A 17,261-nucleotide genomic window follows, 5' to 3' on the forward strand; every position below is an offset into this window, starting at 1 on the left:
TCCGAGCTATGTTGTCCACATTCATTTATATATGTGTTCCTGCTTTAAGTCAGCAGTCTCAATTGTTTCTATTTTTACTTCCCCTTGAGTACATTTGTAAGTGAATCATCTGAGACAAAGTTTGTACTTGAATGAAGCATGACTGTCTTTTAAGTATTAAAACCTCTCTGTTTCTCTCTCTGAAGGTGGGTTTAATGAGGAATGGTCGGTTGTTAGCTGAAGGTCCCCCAGACACTGTTATGAAGCAACACAATGCAGCAGTGAGCACACGCACACACACCTCACATGCATGTACATGCACTATGTCTCTGTATAATTCAGACTTATCACATGTGCTTGTGTGTGTGTGTGTATTAGACTTTAGAGAGTGCATTCTTGCAACTTTGTGAGGACTTTGATCAGATGGGCTCCAAACAGAGTCCGCAGGGCCGTCTGCTGGACAGCAGCCCGTCTCCAGACAGTATGAGGGATGAGAGCAGAGAGCCCATACTGAGAAAGAGCATACCAGAAGACATACCGAAATATAAAGGTACAACAAAGAGGTAGAAGTTTACTTGCTCTGAAATATGCAAAAGCTAAACTAAAACTGAAAGAGAGAGAGACAGTTTTGTACAAGATATGCATGTCACTAGTTACATATTTAGAATAGCAAACTTTGATTACCATTGCGACAGATGCTTGCAGTTGAAATGTTTTTGTGTCTCCGCAGCTGATTGGAAAGTTCGAGCCAGACACATCATACCAAAATGGCGCAACATTGCGGCGCTGATGATCAAGACGATGGTTCGAATGAGAAGAATGCCAGGGTAATGATATCCTAATAATCAAATAGATAATCTAAAAATTTCAACTCAAATCTGTAATATGTGTATGTTCTTCTGTTTTGTGTTCAGGTCCCTCTGTTTCCAGTTCCTGTTGCCCGTAATTCAGATCTGTCTGATGTGCCTGTGTATTGGTGGAGACCCCAAAGGCATTGACGTGGCTGTGGTCAATAACGAAACTAGTCCCAGTGCCTACAGTAGAACATTGCTGTCCTTCCTTGACAACACGAGTGTCTACCAGGTACACACTCATTTGTTTTCAAATGCAATATTTACACTGAAAGGCTTTTAATTTCAAAAACTAGATCTGTCACAATAAAGCTGTCACCGCCGTCCCACCCCACAAATTTAGGACATTAAACGTTTTACAGACTCTTGCTCTCTCACTTCCTCTTTTCTTCAGTTTCACTTAATGAAAGCAACTTTATAAATAGTCATGAGAAAAACTACATTTATTTTCAGTGTTGCAGTTTTCCTGTCTCCTTTCTGCAGGTGAATTTGTCTCATTCTGAAGCTTTTGCTGGTATCCATAATGGGGAATACTGGGGTGTCATAGAGTTTGGGGAGAATTTCACCAGCTATCTAACCAAAAGGTGAGCACCAGTCACTATTTCTGAAGTTTGCAATGATAAACCTTGAAGAACATGTTTTGTTTTGTTTTGATGCTGTGACCATCCTTTGTGGTACAACTCAACCTGAAAAAGGTGCTTATTCTCTATGTCAAAATGCAGCATTGGTTTTTAGCAAGTGTTAAAAAAAAACGGAAGTGCTGGGAGAGTTACTAGCGTAGCTACCAACTACAGAAAAAATAGCTAAGGTAAACTGAAAGCTAACCTTTGTAGTTGCACTACAAGATGCAAGAATCTAGGCATTCATGTAAATAAGGTGACGTGTCAGATGACAATGACTGCAGCAGAGAGACTGATGAGAAGAGTGTTGGGAGAGGCTGCAGGAGTAAATAACAGTGTTTTGAAAGGGAGAAAAGCAGGTCTGTCCTGTCTTTCTGTTTCAGTCTGTCCATCTGTGTCTCTGACATTTTTTTGTACATCTCTGTCTGCACTAAATCCCACACACAAACTTTGCCCTTTTTGCACATACACTGCAGGAAAAGTTGCTGTTTGGATTTAAATAATAGTACATAGAACACTTAAAGGTGTCATGAACTGGCTTTTTTATTTTTTTATACTGTTGTCTGAGGTCAACTAATGATGTTCATGTGGTTTTTACATTAAAAAACATCATAACTTATAAGTAATAGGCTATTTTCTACACTGGTTTTAAGGCTCTCTCCAAAACGCTGAGTTTTGATGGACGTGCCACACTGGAGTAAACGCCCACGGCTAGGATTGGATAAGATTTGCATATTTAATGAGCTTCAGCTTCTGTCATATCTATGGCCCTGTCAGTTCAGTTCACATGAGAAGGGGTTACTTTATCAAACAAACACAATGATTTATTTCTCATCCACCTGCGATTGATTGAATAATACATTATTTTTGTATTACATAGCCCGCGCGATCATTTGATATAAGCGCGAACCGCACGCACACATACATGTGCACGAGCGCCCCCTTGAAATGTCAATTCAAGAAGGAGAGAATAGCAGAACAGGAAAGGAATATTACGAGATTCATTGGCCTTTGAATTAGGACGTTGAGCTTTGCGAGCCCTGGCCCATACATGTCTGAGTTCAGCGTGCTAAAGCTAAGCTATGTTCTGTTAGAAACGTACACATAAGCAAAACCATCTATAAAAATGCAATACTATTACATATAAAAACATGTTTTGCTTACATAGCCTAAGTGTGTTGCACCATTCCTCCTGTTGGATCCAGTACAGAAGAAACAGTGGTTGTGATTTAATCTCAATATGTCTACAAATCTAGCGCCACCTGAGATTTGTTTACAAACGATTCCGCAGTGAACTGAAGTGAACATGTCTTTCCCACGTGAGCTGGAACCTCATTAAAAATAAAGTTCAACCACACATTCCTAATATTATGATCTGAAGGAAGCTTATGCAGCAACTGTGTTCTTCCACAACCAGGAATAGCGCAATATCTTTCTATATTCTTCAGCATGTTTATTGCTGCTGGCTAGCTCAATCTGAACAGCTCCATGAGTTGGTGGTCGGGGCCACTGAACTACACATGATTATTATTCTGTAGAGGAGAGGCTGTGTTTCGTCAGTTGATCACGTCAAGCCGTGAACACAATCCTTTTCTGGGCCTGGTGTCTTTAAAAGCTTTTCTTTGACTAACAAGGATGTTTTCAGCTCTGAAACTTGCAGGATATTCTTATATTACCATGACCTTTTATATATCAAAAGCTCAAGGGAAAGTTGTTTTCTCAATTCATTGCCCCTTTTATAAGAGTCTACAATTGGATAATTTTTTGCAGTGATTATTATGTTTCTAGCATGTTATATGTTTGGCAACAGGTTATCATGTCCTTTACAAAATCAGCTTTTTTGTGAGAAGTTCCAAGGTATTTCAGGCAATATGTAATAACACAATTATTAGAGTGGCGCACTCTTGGGTTATGTAAACTTGGTGATTTGTTCAATGAAGGTTTTCTATTTGTAACCCGTCCTGTTCGAAACACCCCCTCCAGAGCGGGACTCAAACCCTGGTCCGCGGGCATTAGAGTCAGATGCTCTAACAAGGAGGCTAAAGGCTGCAACCTCTAGTGTCAGTCGCTAGAGCGTCTCTTGAGGACAGAGGAGTTAGGTTTAATTGCACAGTGACTGGTGTTACTGGTCAAAAGTGGTTACAGTGGTGTCACAGCTGGACCCCTTGTCTTTGATTTTTAGGTCTTCGAAAAAGACAAACAGATACACTAGCGCAGGGGTTTTCAAACTGGGGTCAGTGGACCACCAGTGGTCGTATAGATTGTGATAAGGGGTCCCCATAAAATTTCAGAGGATAAAAAGACAGTATAATGAACATTCGGACTGTTTAATTTCTAAATGTTTCTCTAATTTATTGCTGTAGCTATATATACTTTCCCTAATTGTATGTTTTCTTTGTATCTTTCTAGTGAGTTTTTCACACTTTAGTCCCCTTTATCTTGCTCACTGGGTCTGTAAGGCAGTATTCATTGATTGATTGATTGATTGATTGATTGATTGATTGATTGATTGATTGATTGATTGATTGATTGATTGATTGATTGACTGATTGATTGATTGATTGACTGATTGACTGATTGATTGATTGATTGATTGATTGATTGATTGATTGATTGATTGATTGATTGATTGATTTATTGATTTATTGATTGAAGTTTATTTAGAGCAAAAAAAATAGAATAAAAAATAAAAGGTTCATCATATTTGGAGGTCCTTTGCATCATATTTGTTTTAGTTTGAAGACCTATTGCCAAACATTTAATAAGCTAGAAACATAATAATCACTACATTAATGATTATTTCAAAGACTCTTATGCATTTAAATATTTATATCCAAACAGCAACCTTTTTTTGGCCAGGCAGTGTAAACAACTGCTCTAAATGGTAAATTAGTTGAGTGATGTTTAAAGCTTTTCTTATTATTTTTCTGTGTGTTCAGGATGTTGCAGCCCCGAGTCTCCAGAGATGTGGTTGAGGGAGGATCTGTGCATGTTTGGCTGGATCTGACCAGTGAGTTTTATTCAGTTTTAGTCCAATGAATATTATTCAGCGTTTGAACTCACGTAACCTCATATTTCTGCCACAAGAGCGTGTCCTTTACGACTTCAATTAAATCTTGGTTTAACTGATTTGTACTGAATTTTGCATGCATCTTCAGACAAGAAGCTGGATTCAAAATATCAGAGAATGAGTCTATTTTTTATCATTTGTTTTATTTTAAATTATATGATTAGCATAATATGAGTAGGGCAATTAAGCTAATTTTCAACATTTCAGACCGACAGGTTGCTCTAATGGTACAGAAAAAACTCCATGAAGCCTTTAAGGTGAATAAAATAAAATACTTTTTTTAAATCATTAACCCCCCCCCCACCCCCACCCCCACCCCACCCCCCCCAATCATTCGAAAACTTCAAAGTATTTTCCTTGTTCTTAAAGGCTTTTATTGAGAAAAAGCTGGGGAGTTTATCTTACATGGTGGCCGTCCCTATAAAAGTGAGTACAGGGCAATAATAACCTTTTTTAAATATTTAAGAAAAAATATTTTAAGAGATTTAAATATTTAAGAGATTTAAATATTTAAGATCTTGTCTTTGTATTTCCTTTATTCTTGCTCTTTCTTTCTTAAAATGCCCTTCTTATTTTTGTTTCATGTGGCGTTATAGTTTGAAAAACCTATATATGGCAGTGAGAACACAGATTTCACAACGTTTGTGACGCCAGGAGCCGTCTTGAGGTAAACACGGATACATACACATCCATAAATACACATACACCTACAGCCAATTATACTGGTGCTGGTCATGTAATTAGAATATCATCAAAAAGTTGATTTAGTTCACTAATTCTGTTCAAAAAGTTAAACTTGTATATTGTATTCATTCATTACACACAGACTGATATATTTCACATTTATAATACATTTTTAATTGTGATGATTGTAACTGACAACTATGGAAAATCCCAAATTCAGTATCTCAGAAAATTAGAATATTGTGAAAAGTTTCAATATTGAAGACACCTGGTGCCATCCTCTAATCAGCTCATTAACTCAAAACACCTGCAAAGGCCTTTAAATTGTCTCTCAGTCAAGTTCTGTAGGCTACACTATCATGGGGAAGGCTGCTGACTTTACAGTTGTCCAAAAGACAACCATTGACACCTTGCAAAAGGAGGGCAAGACACAAAAGGTCATTCCAAAAGAGGCTGGATGTTCACAGAGCTCTGTGTCCAAGTACATTAATAGAGAGGCGAAGGGAAAGAAAATATGTTGTAAAAAAAGTGTACAAGCAATAGGCATAACTGTACCCAGGAGAGGACTATGAAACAAAACCCATTCAAAAATGTGGGGGAGATTCACAAAGAGTGGAGTCAGTGCTTTAAGAACCACTATGCACAGACTAATGCAAGACATCAGTTTCAGCTGTTGCATTCCTTGTGTCAACCCACTCTTGAACAACAGACAGCGTCAGAAGCGTCTCGCCTGGGCTAAAGACAAAAAGGACTGCTGAGTGGTCCAAGGTTACGTTCTCTGAGGAAAGTCAATTTTGCTTTTCCTTTGGAAATCAGGGCCCCAGAGTCTGGAGGAAGAGAGGAGCAGCACACAATCCATGTTGCTTGGGGTCCAGTGTAAAGTTTCCACAGTCAGTGATTGTTTGGGGTGTCATGTCATCTGCTGGTGTTTGTCCACTATGTTTTCTGAGGTCCAAGGTCAACGCAGCCGTATACCAGGACGTTTTAGAGCACTTCATGCTTCCTGCTGCTGACCAACTTTATGGAGATGCAGATTTAATTTTCCAACAGGACTTGCCATCTGCACACAATGCCAAAGCAACAGTACCTGGTTTGAGGACCATGGGATCCCTGTTCTTAATCGGCCGACAAACTCGCCTGACCTTAACCCTATAGAAAATCTATGGGGTATTGTGAAGAGGAAGATGCGATATGCCAGACCCAACAATGCAGAAGAGCTGAAGGCCACTAGAGCAACCTGGGCTCTCTTAACACCTGAGCAGTGCTACAGACTGATCGACTCCATGCCACGCCACATTGCTGCAGTAATTCAGGCAAAAGGAACCCCAACTAAGTATTGAGTGCTGTACATGCTCATACTTTTCATGTTCATACTTCAGTGTGCCAAGATTTCTAAAAATCCTTTCTTTGTATTGGTCTTAAGTAATATTCAAAATTTCTGAGATTCTGAATTTGGGATTTCCTTATGTTGTTATATTAATCAAAATTTTAATAAATAAATATTTGAAATATATCCGTCTGTGTGTAATGTGTGTGTGTGTGTGTGTGTGTGTGTGTGTATATATTATATTAATCCTAAAGTGTCGTGAAAGGTGACCTGTAAGTATCCCTAATGCTTCTGCAACATGATGGACCTCTTTACAATGTCACCTGTCTCTAATAAATTTTCTATTTTCAGCATCACATTTTACCTGGCAGTGGGGTTGACTGCTCTGTCCTTTGTGTTAGAGAGAAAGGAGGGTCTGATGGACAGGTGCTGGGTGGCAGGTGAGACAGCTCACTTCCACCAGATGACCATCATTTGACATCTAACATTTGCAGCACTTTTGAGCAGGGCTCTATCTAGGGTATCTGAGGCCTCAGTGCAGGTTGTTTTTGTGGGCCTTCCTCAGTTGAAATCACATTCCTCAAGAATCATCCCCACCTTTCCCCTTTTTTCTTAGTGACAGTCCTGCTTTTGAGTATTTACTAACCACCTGCAAACCATGTGAATAAACATTATGACTAATTTATTTAAGTAGAACCAACCCGCAGAGTAAGATTTGTGCCATAATTTACAAATCATTTTTATTGAATTCAGCCCTTACGTTCATCAATGAGCAGTAACAGATATTTACCTATAGGGGGAGCTGATCGCACACAGCAACTAAAAGCATGAGCAACAAAGGCCGTTTTAAACTCACTTGGTGAGCATTTTATAGTATGTGTGTTCATGGATGAATGTGTATATATGTTTCTGTGTGTGTGTTTCTCTAAAGGTGTAAGTTCTCTGGAGACCATGCTGGCTCACCTCTTCTCACAGCTATTTGTCATCAGTGTTCAGATAATCCTTCTGCTGATCTTCATCCTGCTGGTCTTCAAAGTGAGTGTGTGTGTGTGTGTGTGTGTGTGTGTGTGTGTGTGTGTGTGTGTGTGTGTGTGTGTGTGTGTGTGTGTGTGCACGCGTATGATTGTGTGTTTGCCAGCTACGTGTTTATCTCTCATCAATACTTTATGTATAATATATGTATCTCTCAAGATTCAAGATCTCTGTGTGTACAGCATAAATTAGGCGTAGTGTTGAATCTGTGTGTGCCGTTTATTTCTGTCTGTAAGTGAAAGAGTAATTGTATTTAATACTAACACATGCATATTAACATTCCTGTCTCAAATGCCACCCTCGGACTTTGCCGTCCTTCGAGTCTACACTTGAGAGACATAACACCAGATAAACTGTTGGCTTGTAGTCCACTGTGAAGTTTTCACACAAGACCAAAGCAATCTATAAACATAATCGCTAGTCAAAGAGCCAATCAGATCCCCTCATCTTGAGTTTCAGAAAGATTATTTCACCAGAATAAGTTCTATTTTATTTTTTTCCTTTTATCAACTAAATAATAAGAAATATACACTACTGTTTAAAATTTGGGGTCAGTAAGATATTTGTGTGTGTGTGTGTGTGTTTGGAAGATGTCTTATTAATATAAAAAGGCTGCATTTATTTGATCAGAAATACAGTAAAACCGTAATTTTATGAAAAGACATACATTTAAATGCTTTATATTTTAATATATTTTAAAATGTAATTTATTCCTATGATGTTAAAGTAGAATTTTCAGCATCATTACTCCAGTCTTCAGTGTCACATGATCCTTCAGAAATTGTTCTAATATGCTGATTTGGTGCCCAAGAAACATTTATTATCTGTGTTGAATGCATGTTTCCTTTCAGGATTCTTTGATGAATAGAAAAAAAAGCATTTTGATATAGATTTGTTTGTTACAATGTCAAAATCATTCTGTCACTTTTGATCAACTTATTGCATCCCGACTTTTGAATGGTAGTTTGTGGTAGATGGTAGAAAAAATCGGGGATATCTAAGTGAGTGAGTTGTTTACTTACTTTTTAATTAGCCTTCCCATTAACAGCATCATTTGTTTGTTCAGAATGACGCGGAACATGCATAAAAACCAGAGGCAGGATTTATCGCATGAACCAATCATAGCACAACGGAGGCATTGCGTCTCACGTGTCTTTCCCCCATTCATTCTTAATTGCCCCTCCATCAAACCCAGCGCATGCTTTAGGGGCTCTGTTAAAACTCAGTGGCCTCAGGGGAGGTAAGAGGGGTTCCTGCTATAACTTTACCCAAGTTATAGCCTGTGGGACAGTGTTACTTTAGAAAAACAAGTAGTTTATACATTTTTAATGTTTTATTTTTGAAATATGGATTATTTCGAGGAGGTACTGCCTCCCTTGCCTCTTTGAAAGAAACGCACCTGAGTGAACTTAAAGATATGGCTAAATCCTTAAATGCATTAAAATTCTAGATTCTTTCAGATGTGTTGACCTTACAGGCTTTGGAGACTTCTAGCTTATGCTGATGTTCACAAGCATATCAGGGATGAGCAGGGCTGTTGTCAGGGGGATTTAGGATCTGTGAATTGTCCTGTGCTCTGTACATTTTAGAAACAGCTCTGGGACTGAGTCACATAAATATATTTAATAAATAATTCCTTGCTTCGCTTCTAGTGACTTGTGTTTGACCACCACATCAACAAAGGGATTGTTTTGGTAACAGATCCAGCTGTAGATTAGAGGTTCTATTTCTGATGTGTAACTGTAGCAGTGAGGACGCTACACTGACTAGCATGTGCTGTGAAATCAGCCAATAAGAGCTAGGAGCTTCACACAAGATACTCTTCACACTTGCTTAAGATTTCTGGGATTGTAACATGCCAGTATGTACAGATCACTATCAATTTGAACCACTCTTTAAAAACAACCTATTGTTAAATATTACACATATGTATTGTTTTTGCAACATAATGTTAAAATGGTATATTTGACTCCTTAGATCAGGGGTATCAGGGGTGATATATATATACACACACACACACTATACATATAAAATAATTACACTGTGCTTTGGAATACAGTATTACAGCTCATCATTTATCATCACCATCTTTCTTATGTCTGTCTCTGTCTATTGCAGATTCCTAACGAAGGCTCTCTGGCTTTGGTGATCTCATTGATTGTGCTGCAGGGAGTGACGGGAATCTCATTCGGGCTGGTTATCTCCTCTGCTATTGATGACGAGCAGTCGGCCAATCAAGCGGCTCTTGGAATATTCTACCCCAACCTCATCATTAGCGGTAAGCTGTCATCTCACAGATGTTAAAACATTTATTTGATGGCATATGGTTACCCTGTGACTTATTTTACTTGGTCATATTTATATTTAATTTACCTTTAAACGTCACACATCAGTACTGATGCAGCCTTCTGTTTTAAGACTCTGTCATTTCTCCCCATACCCTAAAATGGTGCAGTCTAGAAAATATAATAAGGGCTGTTTTGAGGGCCATACTATCTGGGTGTGTCCAGTGAATTAATGGATATGATTCCACAGTGAATTCAATATTGATAGTGGAGTGGAATAAAAAATGGAAGGGAAATATACATGATTATTGTAAAGAAATGGAAGGAAATTCTGCTTAGTGAGGTCTTTACCCCAGTTACCGGTCATAACTCCAATTAACGCACAAAATAATTTGTCATTTATGGTCTGCTGAAGTTAAACAGACACACTGGTAACTAGTGTATATATACACATAGATATATAGATTAAAGTATTACATGAATTAAATGAGTATTTTCTTTGTTCCTCTATCTACCTCCTGTAGGTGTTATCTGGCCGGTTGAGTGTATCCCGTATCCTCTGCGTTATTTGAGTCTAGTGCTGCCCCAGACCTATGCATCTGAAGCCCTGCGCTGCATCATGTACAGAGGTATTATTTAAAATATAGCACCAATAACAACATTTCAGTAGTCCATAAAAGTACCACTGAGATCCTCAATGGCAATTTCAATACTACAGAATTGAAACATTTAAAAAATGTAATATTAGTGTAAATATTATTATTAAATTAAGATGATGCTTACAAATCTTATATATTTATAAATAAATATATTAATAATATAATATACATATTTAGATATTAATATGATCAAATAATATGCTTAGACTTAAAATATTTCCATTATTTTCCAATATAATTTACATTATTTTAGTTTTTAATAAATAATATTATATAAATATAATGTATATGTAATATTTTAATGTTTTTTAAAATATATATATATATATATATATATATTTATAATTTATTAATTTATAATCAAATGTATTACAAATATATGTATAATTATTTTGTCCATAATTATATTTATTAATATTCTTATTATTTGTAGGCCTAGATTTATTATACTAATGTATATAGTGTCAATATTGACACATTTAAGTTTTAAGGTACTTGTGACATCCTTATAGGCGGCTGTACAAAGAATGTATATCTAAACATCTAGATGACGGATGGTGTGTAGTGGTGGTTGTAGTAGTTGTTGAGTTGGATGCTTGTTACGGGTGTAGTCCTCACGTTTCACAATTATTGGAAACGGAGCATCTGTAGTGTGACTCTAGCATCGTATCACGAACCTTAAAGCCACACTCCTACCCGCACACTTCAGATGTCTAACGTCTCTTCAGTGCTGTGTTCAGCCGACACACACACAACAATCTTCTATGAAGTCCCACTCACCTAACATTTTCCCTTTGATACAAACATCTTGAGTTACAGTAGACTTCAGGACACCTGACACTCTTCTATCTCAATTATTCACAGAGCAGGAGCGTCTGCCTCCATTCCTAAATTAAACACACAGCTTCCCTGCTGTTTACCTATCAGCATTGCACACAGATGGGAAATGCTTGGTTAGATGAGGATGCCACACAGTTGAAGTTCAAGTTCAAACTTCTTGAAGTTGATTGTCTGTACAGGGTAGATCAGAGCTGAGACTGGTCATGTGACTGGAAATCTGCAGACTGTACACAAACATGGCTTTCCCCTTCATTAATCTACCTGAGCCCTTTTATGATAATGGTTTATGATTATGACATTACATCAACTCGGGAAAAGTGGTGATATTGTTGAAGAAAACTGAAAGTAAGTATTACAATTTGTTTTCATTTATTGATATAAAGCTTAAATTGAATCAAATATAAATATTAGATACAATTTTTTTTTTTACAAAATGTAAACTAACTAAAATAAAAAGTCACAAACATAAAATAAAAGTATATTTTTAAAATTACAAAAGCATTTAACAAAATTCCAAAAACTTTTCACTCAAAATTTAAATAAACATTGAACATATAAAAATGTTCAGCTAATTAAAAAATATTATGAATATAAATAATTCTAAAATAACACTGCTCTGGGAGGAGTCACAATTAAAAATGGATAAAAATTGTTATTGTCATTCCAATTTCACTTCTGACTATTTGCAGAGACACTATTTACATAAAGCTTAGCTTCCCTAAATGTTCCCCTCTCTCATATGTGCTGTTGGAAAATCTGATGAATTGGTTTGTTCAGGGTTTGTTCAGATGGTTTATGCAAATGAACAGATTCATAAAAGGAGACTACCACAGATAAAAGAATAACCTTATTCCCATGAATTTGCATTGAATTGTTATCTGTTAATGAGTACTGATTCTCCAATTTTGCATTTAGGTTGGGGTCTGTCCCGTATGATGGTTTGGCGAGGATTTGCTGTCACTCTGGGCTGGAACACATTCTTTCTTATGCTAGCAACGGTCATTCTCAAGCTGAGAACATAGGAAAAGTGCTTCAGATTGGGTATAGTGGTGTCCGGCAAAGCCAAAAAAATGATTGAAACATGGAAATGCCAATCTGATCCTCTCTCTTCTCTAATATGCCATTCACCCAAAAGGACCACCAGCGTGAAACTCAGGGCATTTCTCAAGCAGATAAGAGAACTATTCCAACCTCTGTCAAGTTTACTGACAATGCGACGCATAATGCTCAATGTGAGTTTGCCATGGGCTTCAGGTATTTTAAACATCCATCGAAGAAGAAAGAAAAGTGTACTGTTCCCATATCTCTCAATTTTTTTCTGGATTATGTAATGCATCCTGAATTCAATGACTAGGTCTTGTGTGCCTGAGTTTCTAAGGGTGTCTCAATCAGCTCCCTAGGGTTGTGTCTGTCGCAAAATCCTTCCATGGACTGAAATGTTTGGGCCCTAAAAAGACCCACAATGCTCGGTGAAAACAAGGTAGCATCGATGCTCACTAAATTTCCTTTCCGCAATACCTGAAGTAAATCATGTGAGCCAACTCAATACACATAATGACGTGTGTTCGATGTTTTTAAAAAATATATAATTATTTAATTATATTTCTTGCGTCGCTATACAGGTAATGAACATAACCTAGCTACCACACTGTACATTTTTTTTTTTTTAAATAAGCTACCTGGTTGCCTTAAAATTGTAAGTTCATTGAAATTAAAAATATGAGTTAATACAATGAACATGTTTGATAATCGATTATCTTTATTCAAATATTATTAAACGTTTTTGTAAGCATATTGTGTAATTGTATGTGTTTTATTTGTGATGACGCAGTGAAACAGGCCAAATTGATTTAATGATTTATTTAAAAAAATTATGTGGTTGAGATACAATACTATTTTGAATTTCTATTTATTAAACCAATGTCCTTCATTGTATCAACTCAACTATTTAATTTAAAAAACAACAACATTTTAACGCAACCAGGTTACTTACTTTTTTAAGTTTAACCAACAATATTTTTTAGTATTTATCATCATATACTTTTAAATAACAAATAATGTCAGCAAGATATCTGTGCTGCTGTTCATAAATACCAGTAGTGATACTGTTTTTGGAGGGCACTGGAGATAGAGCCATCTAATGTGTAGTGAGTCAGGGTCCTTATTAATGCCTAAATTTATGAACATGATAAACTGATTTATGCCCTATAGGGAGCTGATTTAGACACACCCTTAAGTGTATGCTCCATTTGCTTCTTCTGTGCCAGTAAACCCTAGATTGGGTACAACCAGCCATCTAAGTTGCTTTGGTGAAGCCTGCATTGTTGCCTACCCTTGTCATCTGACAGAAAGGACCCTGCTTAGCGAGGATTCTTCTCTGGGCACGGTTCACCCTTTGAATAGTAGGGTCTTTAATTATCCAAATTGCTGCTTTTTTCTTTTTTTAATGATAAATGTTTTTAGATAAGCATCCTGGGTGTTAATTTATCAAGTGCCATAAAGAAAATGAAGGAAAAAACGACAATGTTTACATTTGAGCACATAGCAGGCCAAAGTTACACCTGCAAGCTGAACTGAAAAGACAAGTTTAGTCTCTTATTTTAGTATGTATTATATTTGAAAGACAGCACAAGCTGCATTACAATGCAAGCCATATATTCTGATTTACTTGGAATGGTGAGAATAGTTTGATGAATATTTTAGTGTGTAATATTTGACAAGGAGAATGCATAAAGAATATTTAAAATGGATTATTGGTTTTGGGTATAAATATTAGGTGTATGTGTATCGCTGTTCTTCTGACAACCTTTTTAAATTTTTGAATCTTTCAGTTCATCATTAGGGCCTGATTTCTACCTTTACCTTCATTAACCAGCTCCATGTTCTGGATTGGTTTATATTTAAGTCTACACCACAGCCAGACTGAACAAATCTAGACCCTGCTCAACTGAACTTAAAGACTTTGCAAGCTACTAAGAAATTGTTAGTCTGTTTAAAAAAAAACTTTAAATTTGGTTCCACATCAAATCAGATAACTGTATTTTAAACAGTTAAAAATCTATTTGAATTTGTGTAAATCTTTTTACACAAATTAAACAGGAAAATGCTATTGTTTAGAAACTGTGCAAATATTTAAAAAAAAATTGGAACATTGTTTTCCTTCATTGTAGTAATAATGAAGCCCACAATAAAGGCTGGAATTTCATGGTATGTTTTGATAGAACGTAGGCTGACAGTTGATTTTAGAACTAGAGCCTTGTTGATTTTGGATTTTCTGTGTCTGGCTCCGGTTAAGGCAAAGAGACCAATGTTTGGCAAGGGTTTGTTAAGTTCTGTGCCATTTTAAAAGTTCATCGTGTCACCTCTATACACACACAAGACCATTATTTGCTACCTCTTGAATTGTTGCATAAAAAGCCCTTATATGTATGCACATTCACATGCTCTTGGTGTAAAGTGATCTTTATGGAATTAATGACTTCTTTTTCAACAATAAACCTTTTTAATAAGATCTTATTTGAATAATGACTGTCATTTGTATCGTTTTAATAATAATGTTTCCACCACTCACTCTTGCATTTCTCTCCGCTTTTCTCTTTCATTACCAGACCTTAATCACATTTCAATATTTACATTTCAAATCTCCTCTGGCTTCAAAAGCTTCTCAAAAACACTCAAGTTTAAAGGGTTATTCCTGGAATATTACAGATATTTTCCACTTTTAATATATCACTGTAAACACTTTTCTTTTTTTAATGAACTGTGGGACCAATTAAATGCAGAGTTAGACGCGTTTCTGGGTCAACATATTTTGTTAGTCCTAGAAACAACATTCATGTCCAAAAATTTAGTCCAACAATATAACCTACCAATAAGTTATTCCTAAAAAACAGATGGAAGAGGTAGAGAATAACACTGATGAAGCACCTAACCCTTGTAAGACTAAACTTGACATAAACTGTAAATTTGTCCCTCAAATCTGATTGGAATGTTGTTCTAGGATCAACAAAGATGATGATCTGACGTGTTGGTAAAATCAGGTTCAGCAAGATAATTCCAAAGATGCTAGTCATAGACTATATACGTTCAAAATAACTATTCCTGTAACTCCAAGCACAGCTGTCTGAGATGAAGGTCAAAGCTCAGCTACACCCAAAATGAAAAAAGAAATTTCTAGTATTAATCTTGTATGATATCTACTGATGTCAGTATGGCTGGCGAGGTCAGGCTGTCAGACACATTACGTCAGGTAATCATTCGCATGCTGCTGACATAATGTTAGTCTGTAACGCTGAAATTCCAGCTTTTACCAGGGTTGGAAGATTGTGTAAGATGTGTTATTATTAATGTGCTGTCAAATTGCTAATGCGTAATGAATTGTCTCTTTCCACTGTCAGGAAACAAGGAAACTTCCAAGAACAAGTTAAGACGTTCCTCTGTATTCCTCAGTTCTAGAATAACTGAAAAAGGGCACATGCTCCCATATCAAATTTCATTTATTACAGGAAATCAAACACCACACCCAAGTTACATGATCAGGATTCCAAGTTACTCATGAAATACACTCGACCCATTACTGGAAGTCAGCTGATTAGAATAGATTGATTATTCTGGATTTTGTATAAGAAAAGTTTTCTTATCTGCACTAGAAGAGTTTTGGGTCAAATTTTCAATTTTAAGCATAATACATATAGATTTGCTGCCGCTAGGGTGCGTCTAGATTTCTAGTCTATAATACATAAATTTCCTTCACAACAATTGATTTATCATTATGTGAGAATTGATCAGTGGTTGAATAACTATATATCAATAATGTAAACTGCATAGAAAACAGCTGTAAAACAGTGTTTGGAGTCTATGTGACTATGACATCACTGCCAACTCACCTAGTGAAATCAAAATCTATAAATAGATTCTTTGCCAGTCTCTCACTGCTGTGTTGGGGAAGGTTTGGATTTAGGAGGGTAAAAGACTTCTGAGAGAGAATCTACTGCAGCTCATCTTTATTTTATTAAATATATTTCCGAAAGAACTAAATGTACAGAGACTTTATTTGCACTCATTTTCAGCTGCCATTTTGAAACAAGCTCCAGCACAGTTGATCTTGAATAAAGTATTTGACTTGTGTGCATCGTGATTCTTCAGGTTTATTTCTCCATATTATAAGCATTCTGTAAATATATTTTTATGCATGGTTACAGTCACCATGACAGCCAAGACAACAATTTGAACACCAGCCCCCAAAACAGTTTGGACATCTAATATTTGGTTAAGGCTGAGTGTTGTGATTATTCACCAAATGTATTCTCTGTCCAGCACAGCTCTTGTGTTTTGGATCTTATCAGAGCAGCACTAAAAAGCAAATCACCTTTAAAACAATCTGCCTTTAGAGTCATTTGCAATTTGTGGCCACCATGAGGAAACAGGGACATTCTTTTCTGCATTTAAAGCATTGTGACAAGCCAGAACAGTGCTGAAAAACGCAAATCATTTAAAGGCTTTGGAGGTCATTGCATAATAAAAATAATACTCCGAAATAGTTTGAGTTGTGAGATATAAAAGGTAATAAAGAGGTTGCAGCTACTTTTGTTTAAATTCCATGGTGGAAGCAAGCCTTCAAAATCATTAGTGTATGAAAAATAAAAAATAAAAGAGTGGCCGTGTCAAACAAGTGAGAAATGTAGAAATATAAGTATGATGTGTCAGAGTAGTTGCCATGAGAACATCAAAACAGACATCAGATTTAAGTAAGCATAATACATAAGTAGACATCTACACCACAGCTGAAGATGCATGCATGTTCATGTCTGTGTGCACTGACAAACCACTAGACACACCGCAGCAAAAGTTTCTGAAAATGTATGTGTAATGCTTGCTTGTTTTGTTGATCCATCTGGCTTACATTGTTTTTGGA

At 36.5% G+C, this 17,261-nt stretch overlaps 1 protein-coding gene across 2 annotated transcripts in view; it reads left to right on the forward strand.

Annotated features, from left to right (window-relative positions):
• Positions 1 to 13,005, forward strand: part of abch1 (ATP-binding cassette, sub-family H, member 1) — a 34,221-nt gene extending 21,216 nt beyond the window's left edge. For both annotated transcript variants that reach the window (XM_067455524.1, XM_067455525.1), the window contains exons 7-20: positions 186 to 260; positions 358 to 529; positions 710 to 806; positions 894 to 1,062; positions 1,314 to 1,414; positions 4,390 to 4,460; positions 4,728 to 4,777; positions 4,890 to 4,946; positions 5,117 to 5,187; positions 6,883 to 6,971; positions 7,463 to 7,566; positions 9,682 to 9,841; positions 10,373 to 10,477; positions 12,263 to 13,005. In XM_067455524.1, coding sequence (XP_067311625.1) covers positions 186 to 260; positions 358 to 529; positions 710 to 806; positions 894 to 1,062; positions 1,314 to 1,414; positions 4,390 to 4,460; positions 4,728 to 4,777; positions 4,890 to 4,946; positions 5,117 to 5,187; positions 6,883 to 6,971; positions 7,463 to 7,566; positions 9,682 to 9,841; positions 10,373 to 10,477; positions 12,263 to 12,369 — 1,428 coding nt within the window. In that variant the 3' untranslated portion in view covers positions 12,370 to 13,005. The remainder of the gene's footprint in view (positions 1 to 185; positions 261 to 357; positions 530 to 709; positions 807 to 893; positions 1,063 to 1,313; positions 1,415 to 4,389; positions 4,461 to 4,727; positions 4,778 to 4,889; positions 4,947 to 5,116; positions 5,188 to 6,882; positions 6,972 to 7,462; positions 7,567 to 9,681; positions 9,842 to 10,372; positions 10,478 to 12,262) is intronic.
• Positions 13,006 to 17,261: the final 4,256 nt, after the last annotated feature.

This window comes from Pseudorasbora parva, chromosome 10, assembly GCF_024679245.1.
Source record: "Pseudorasbora parva isolate DD20220531a chromosome 10, ASM2467924v1, whole genome shotgun sequence".
In the NCBI taxonomy this organism is placed as follows: domain Eukaryota; kingdom Metazoa; phylum Chordata; class Actinopteri; order Cypriniformes; family Gobionidae; genus Pseudorasbora; species Pseudorasbora parva.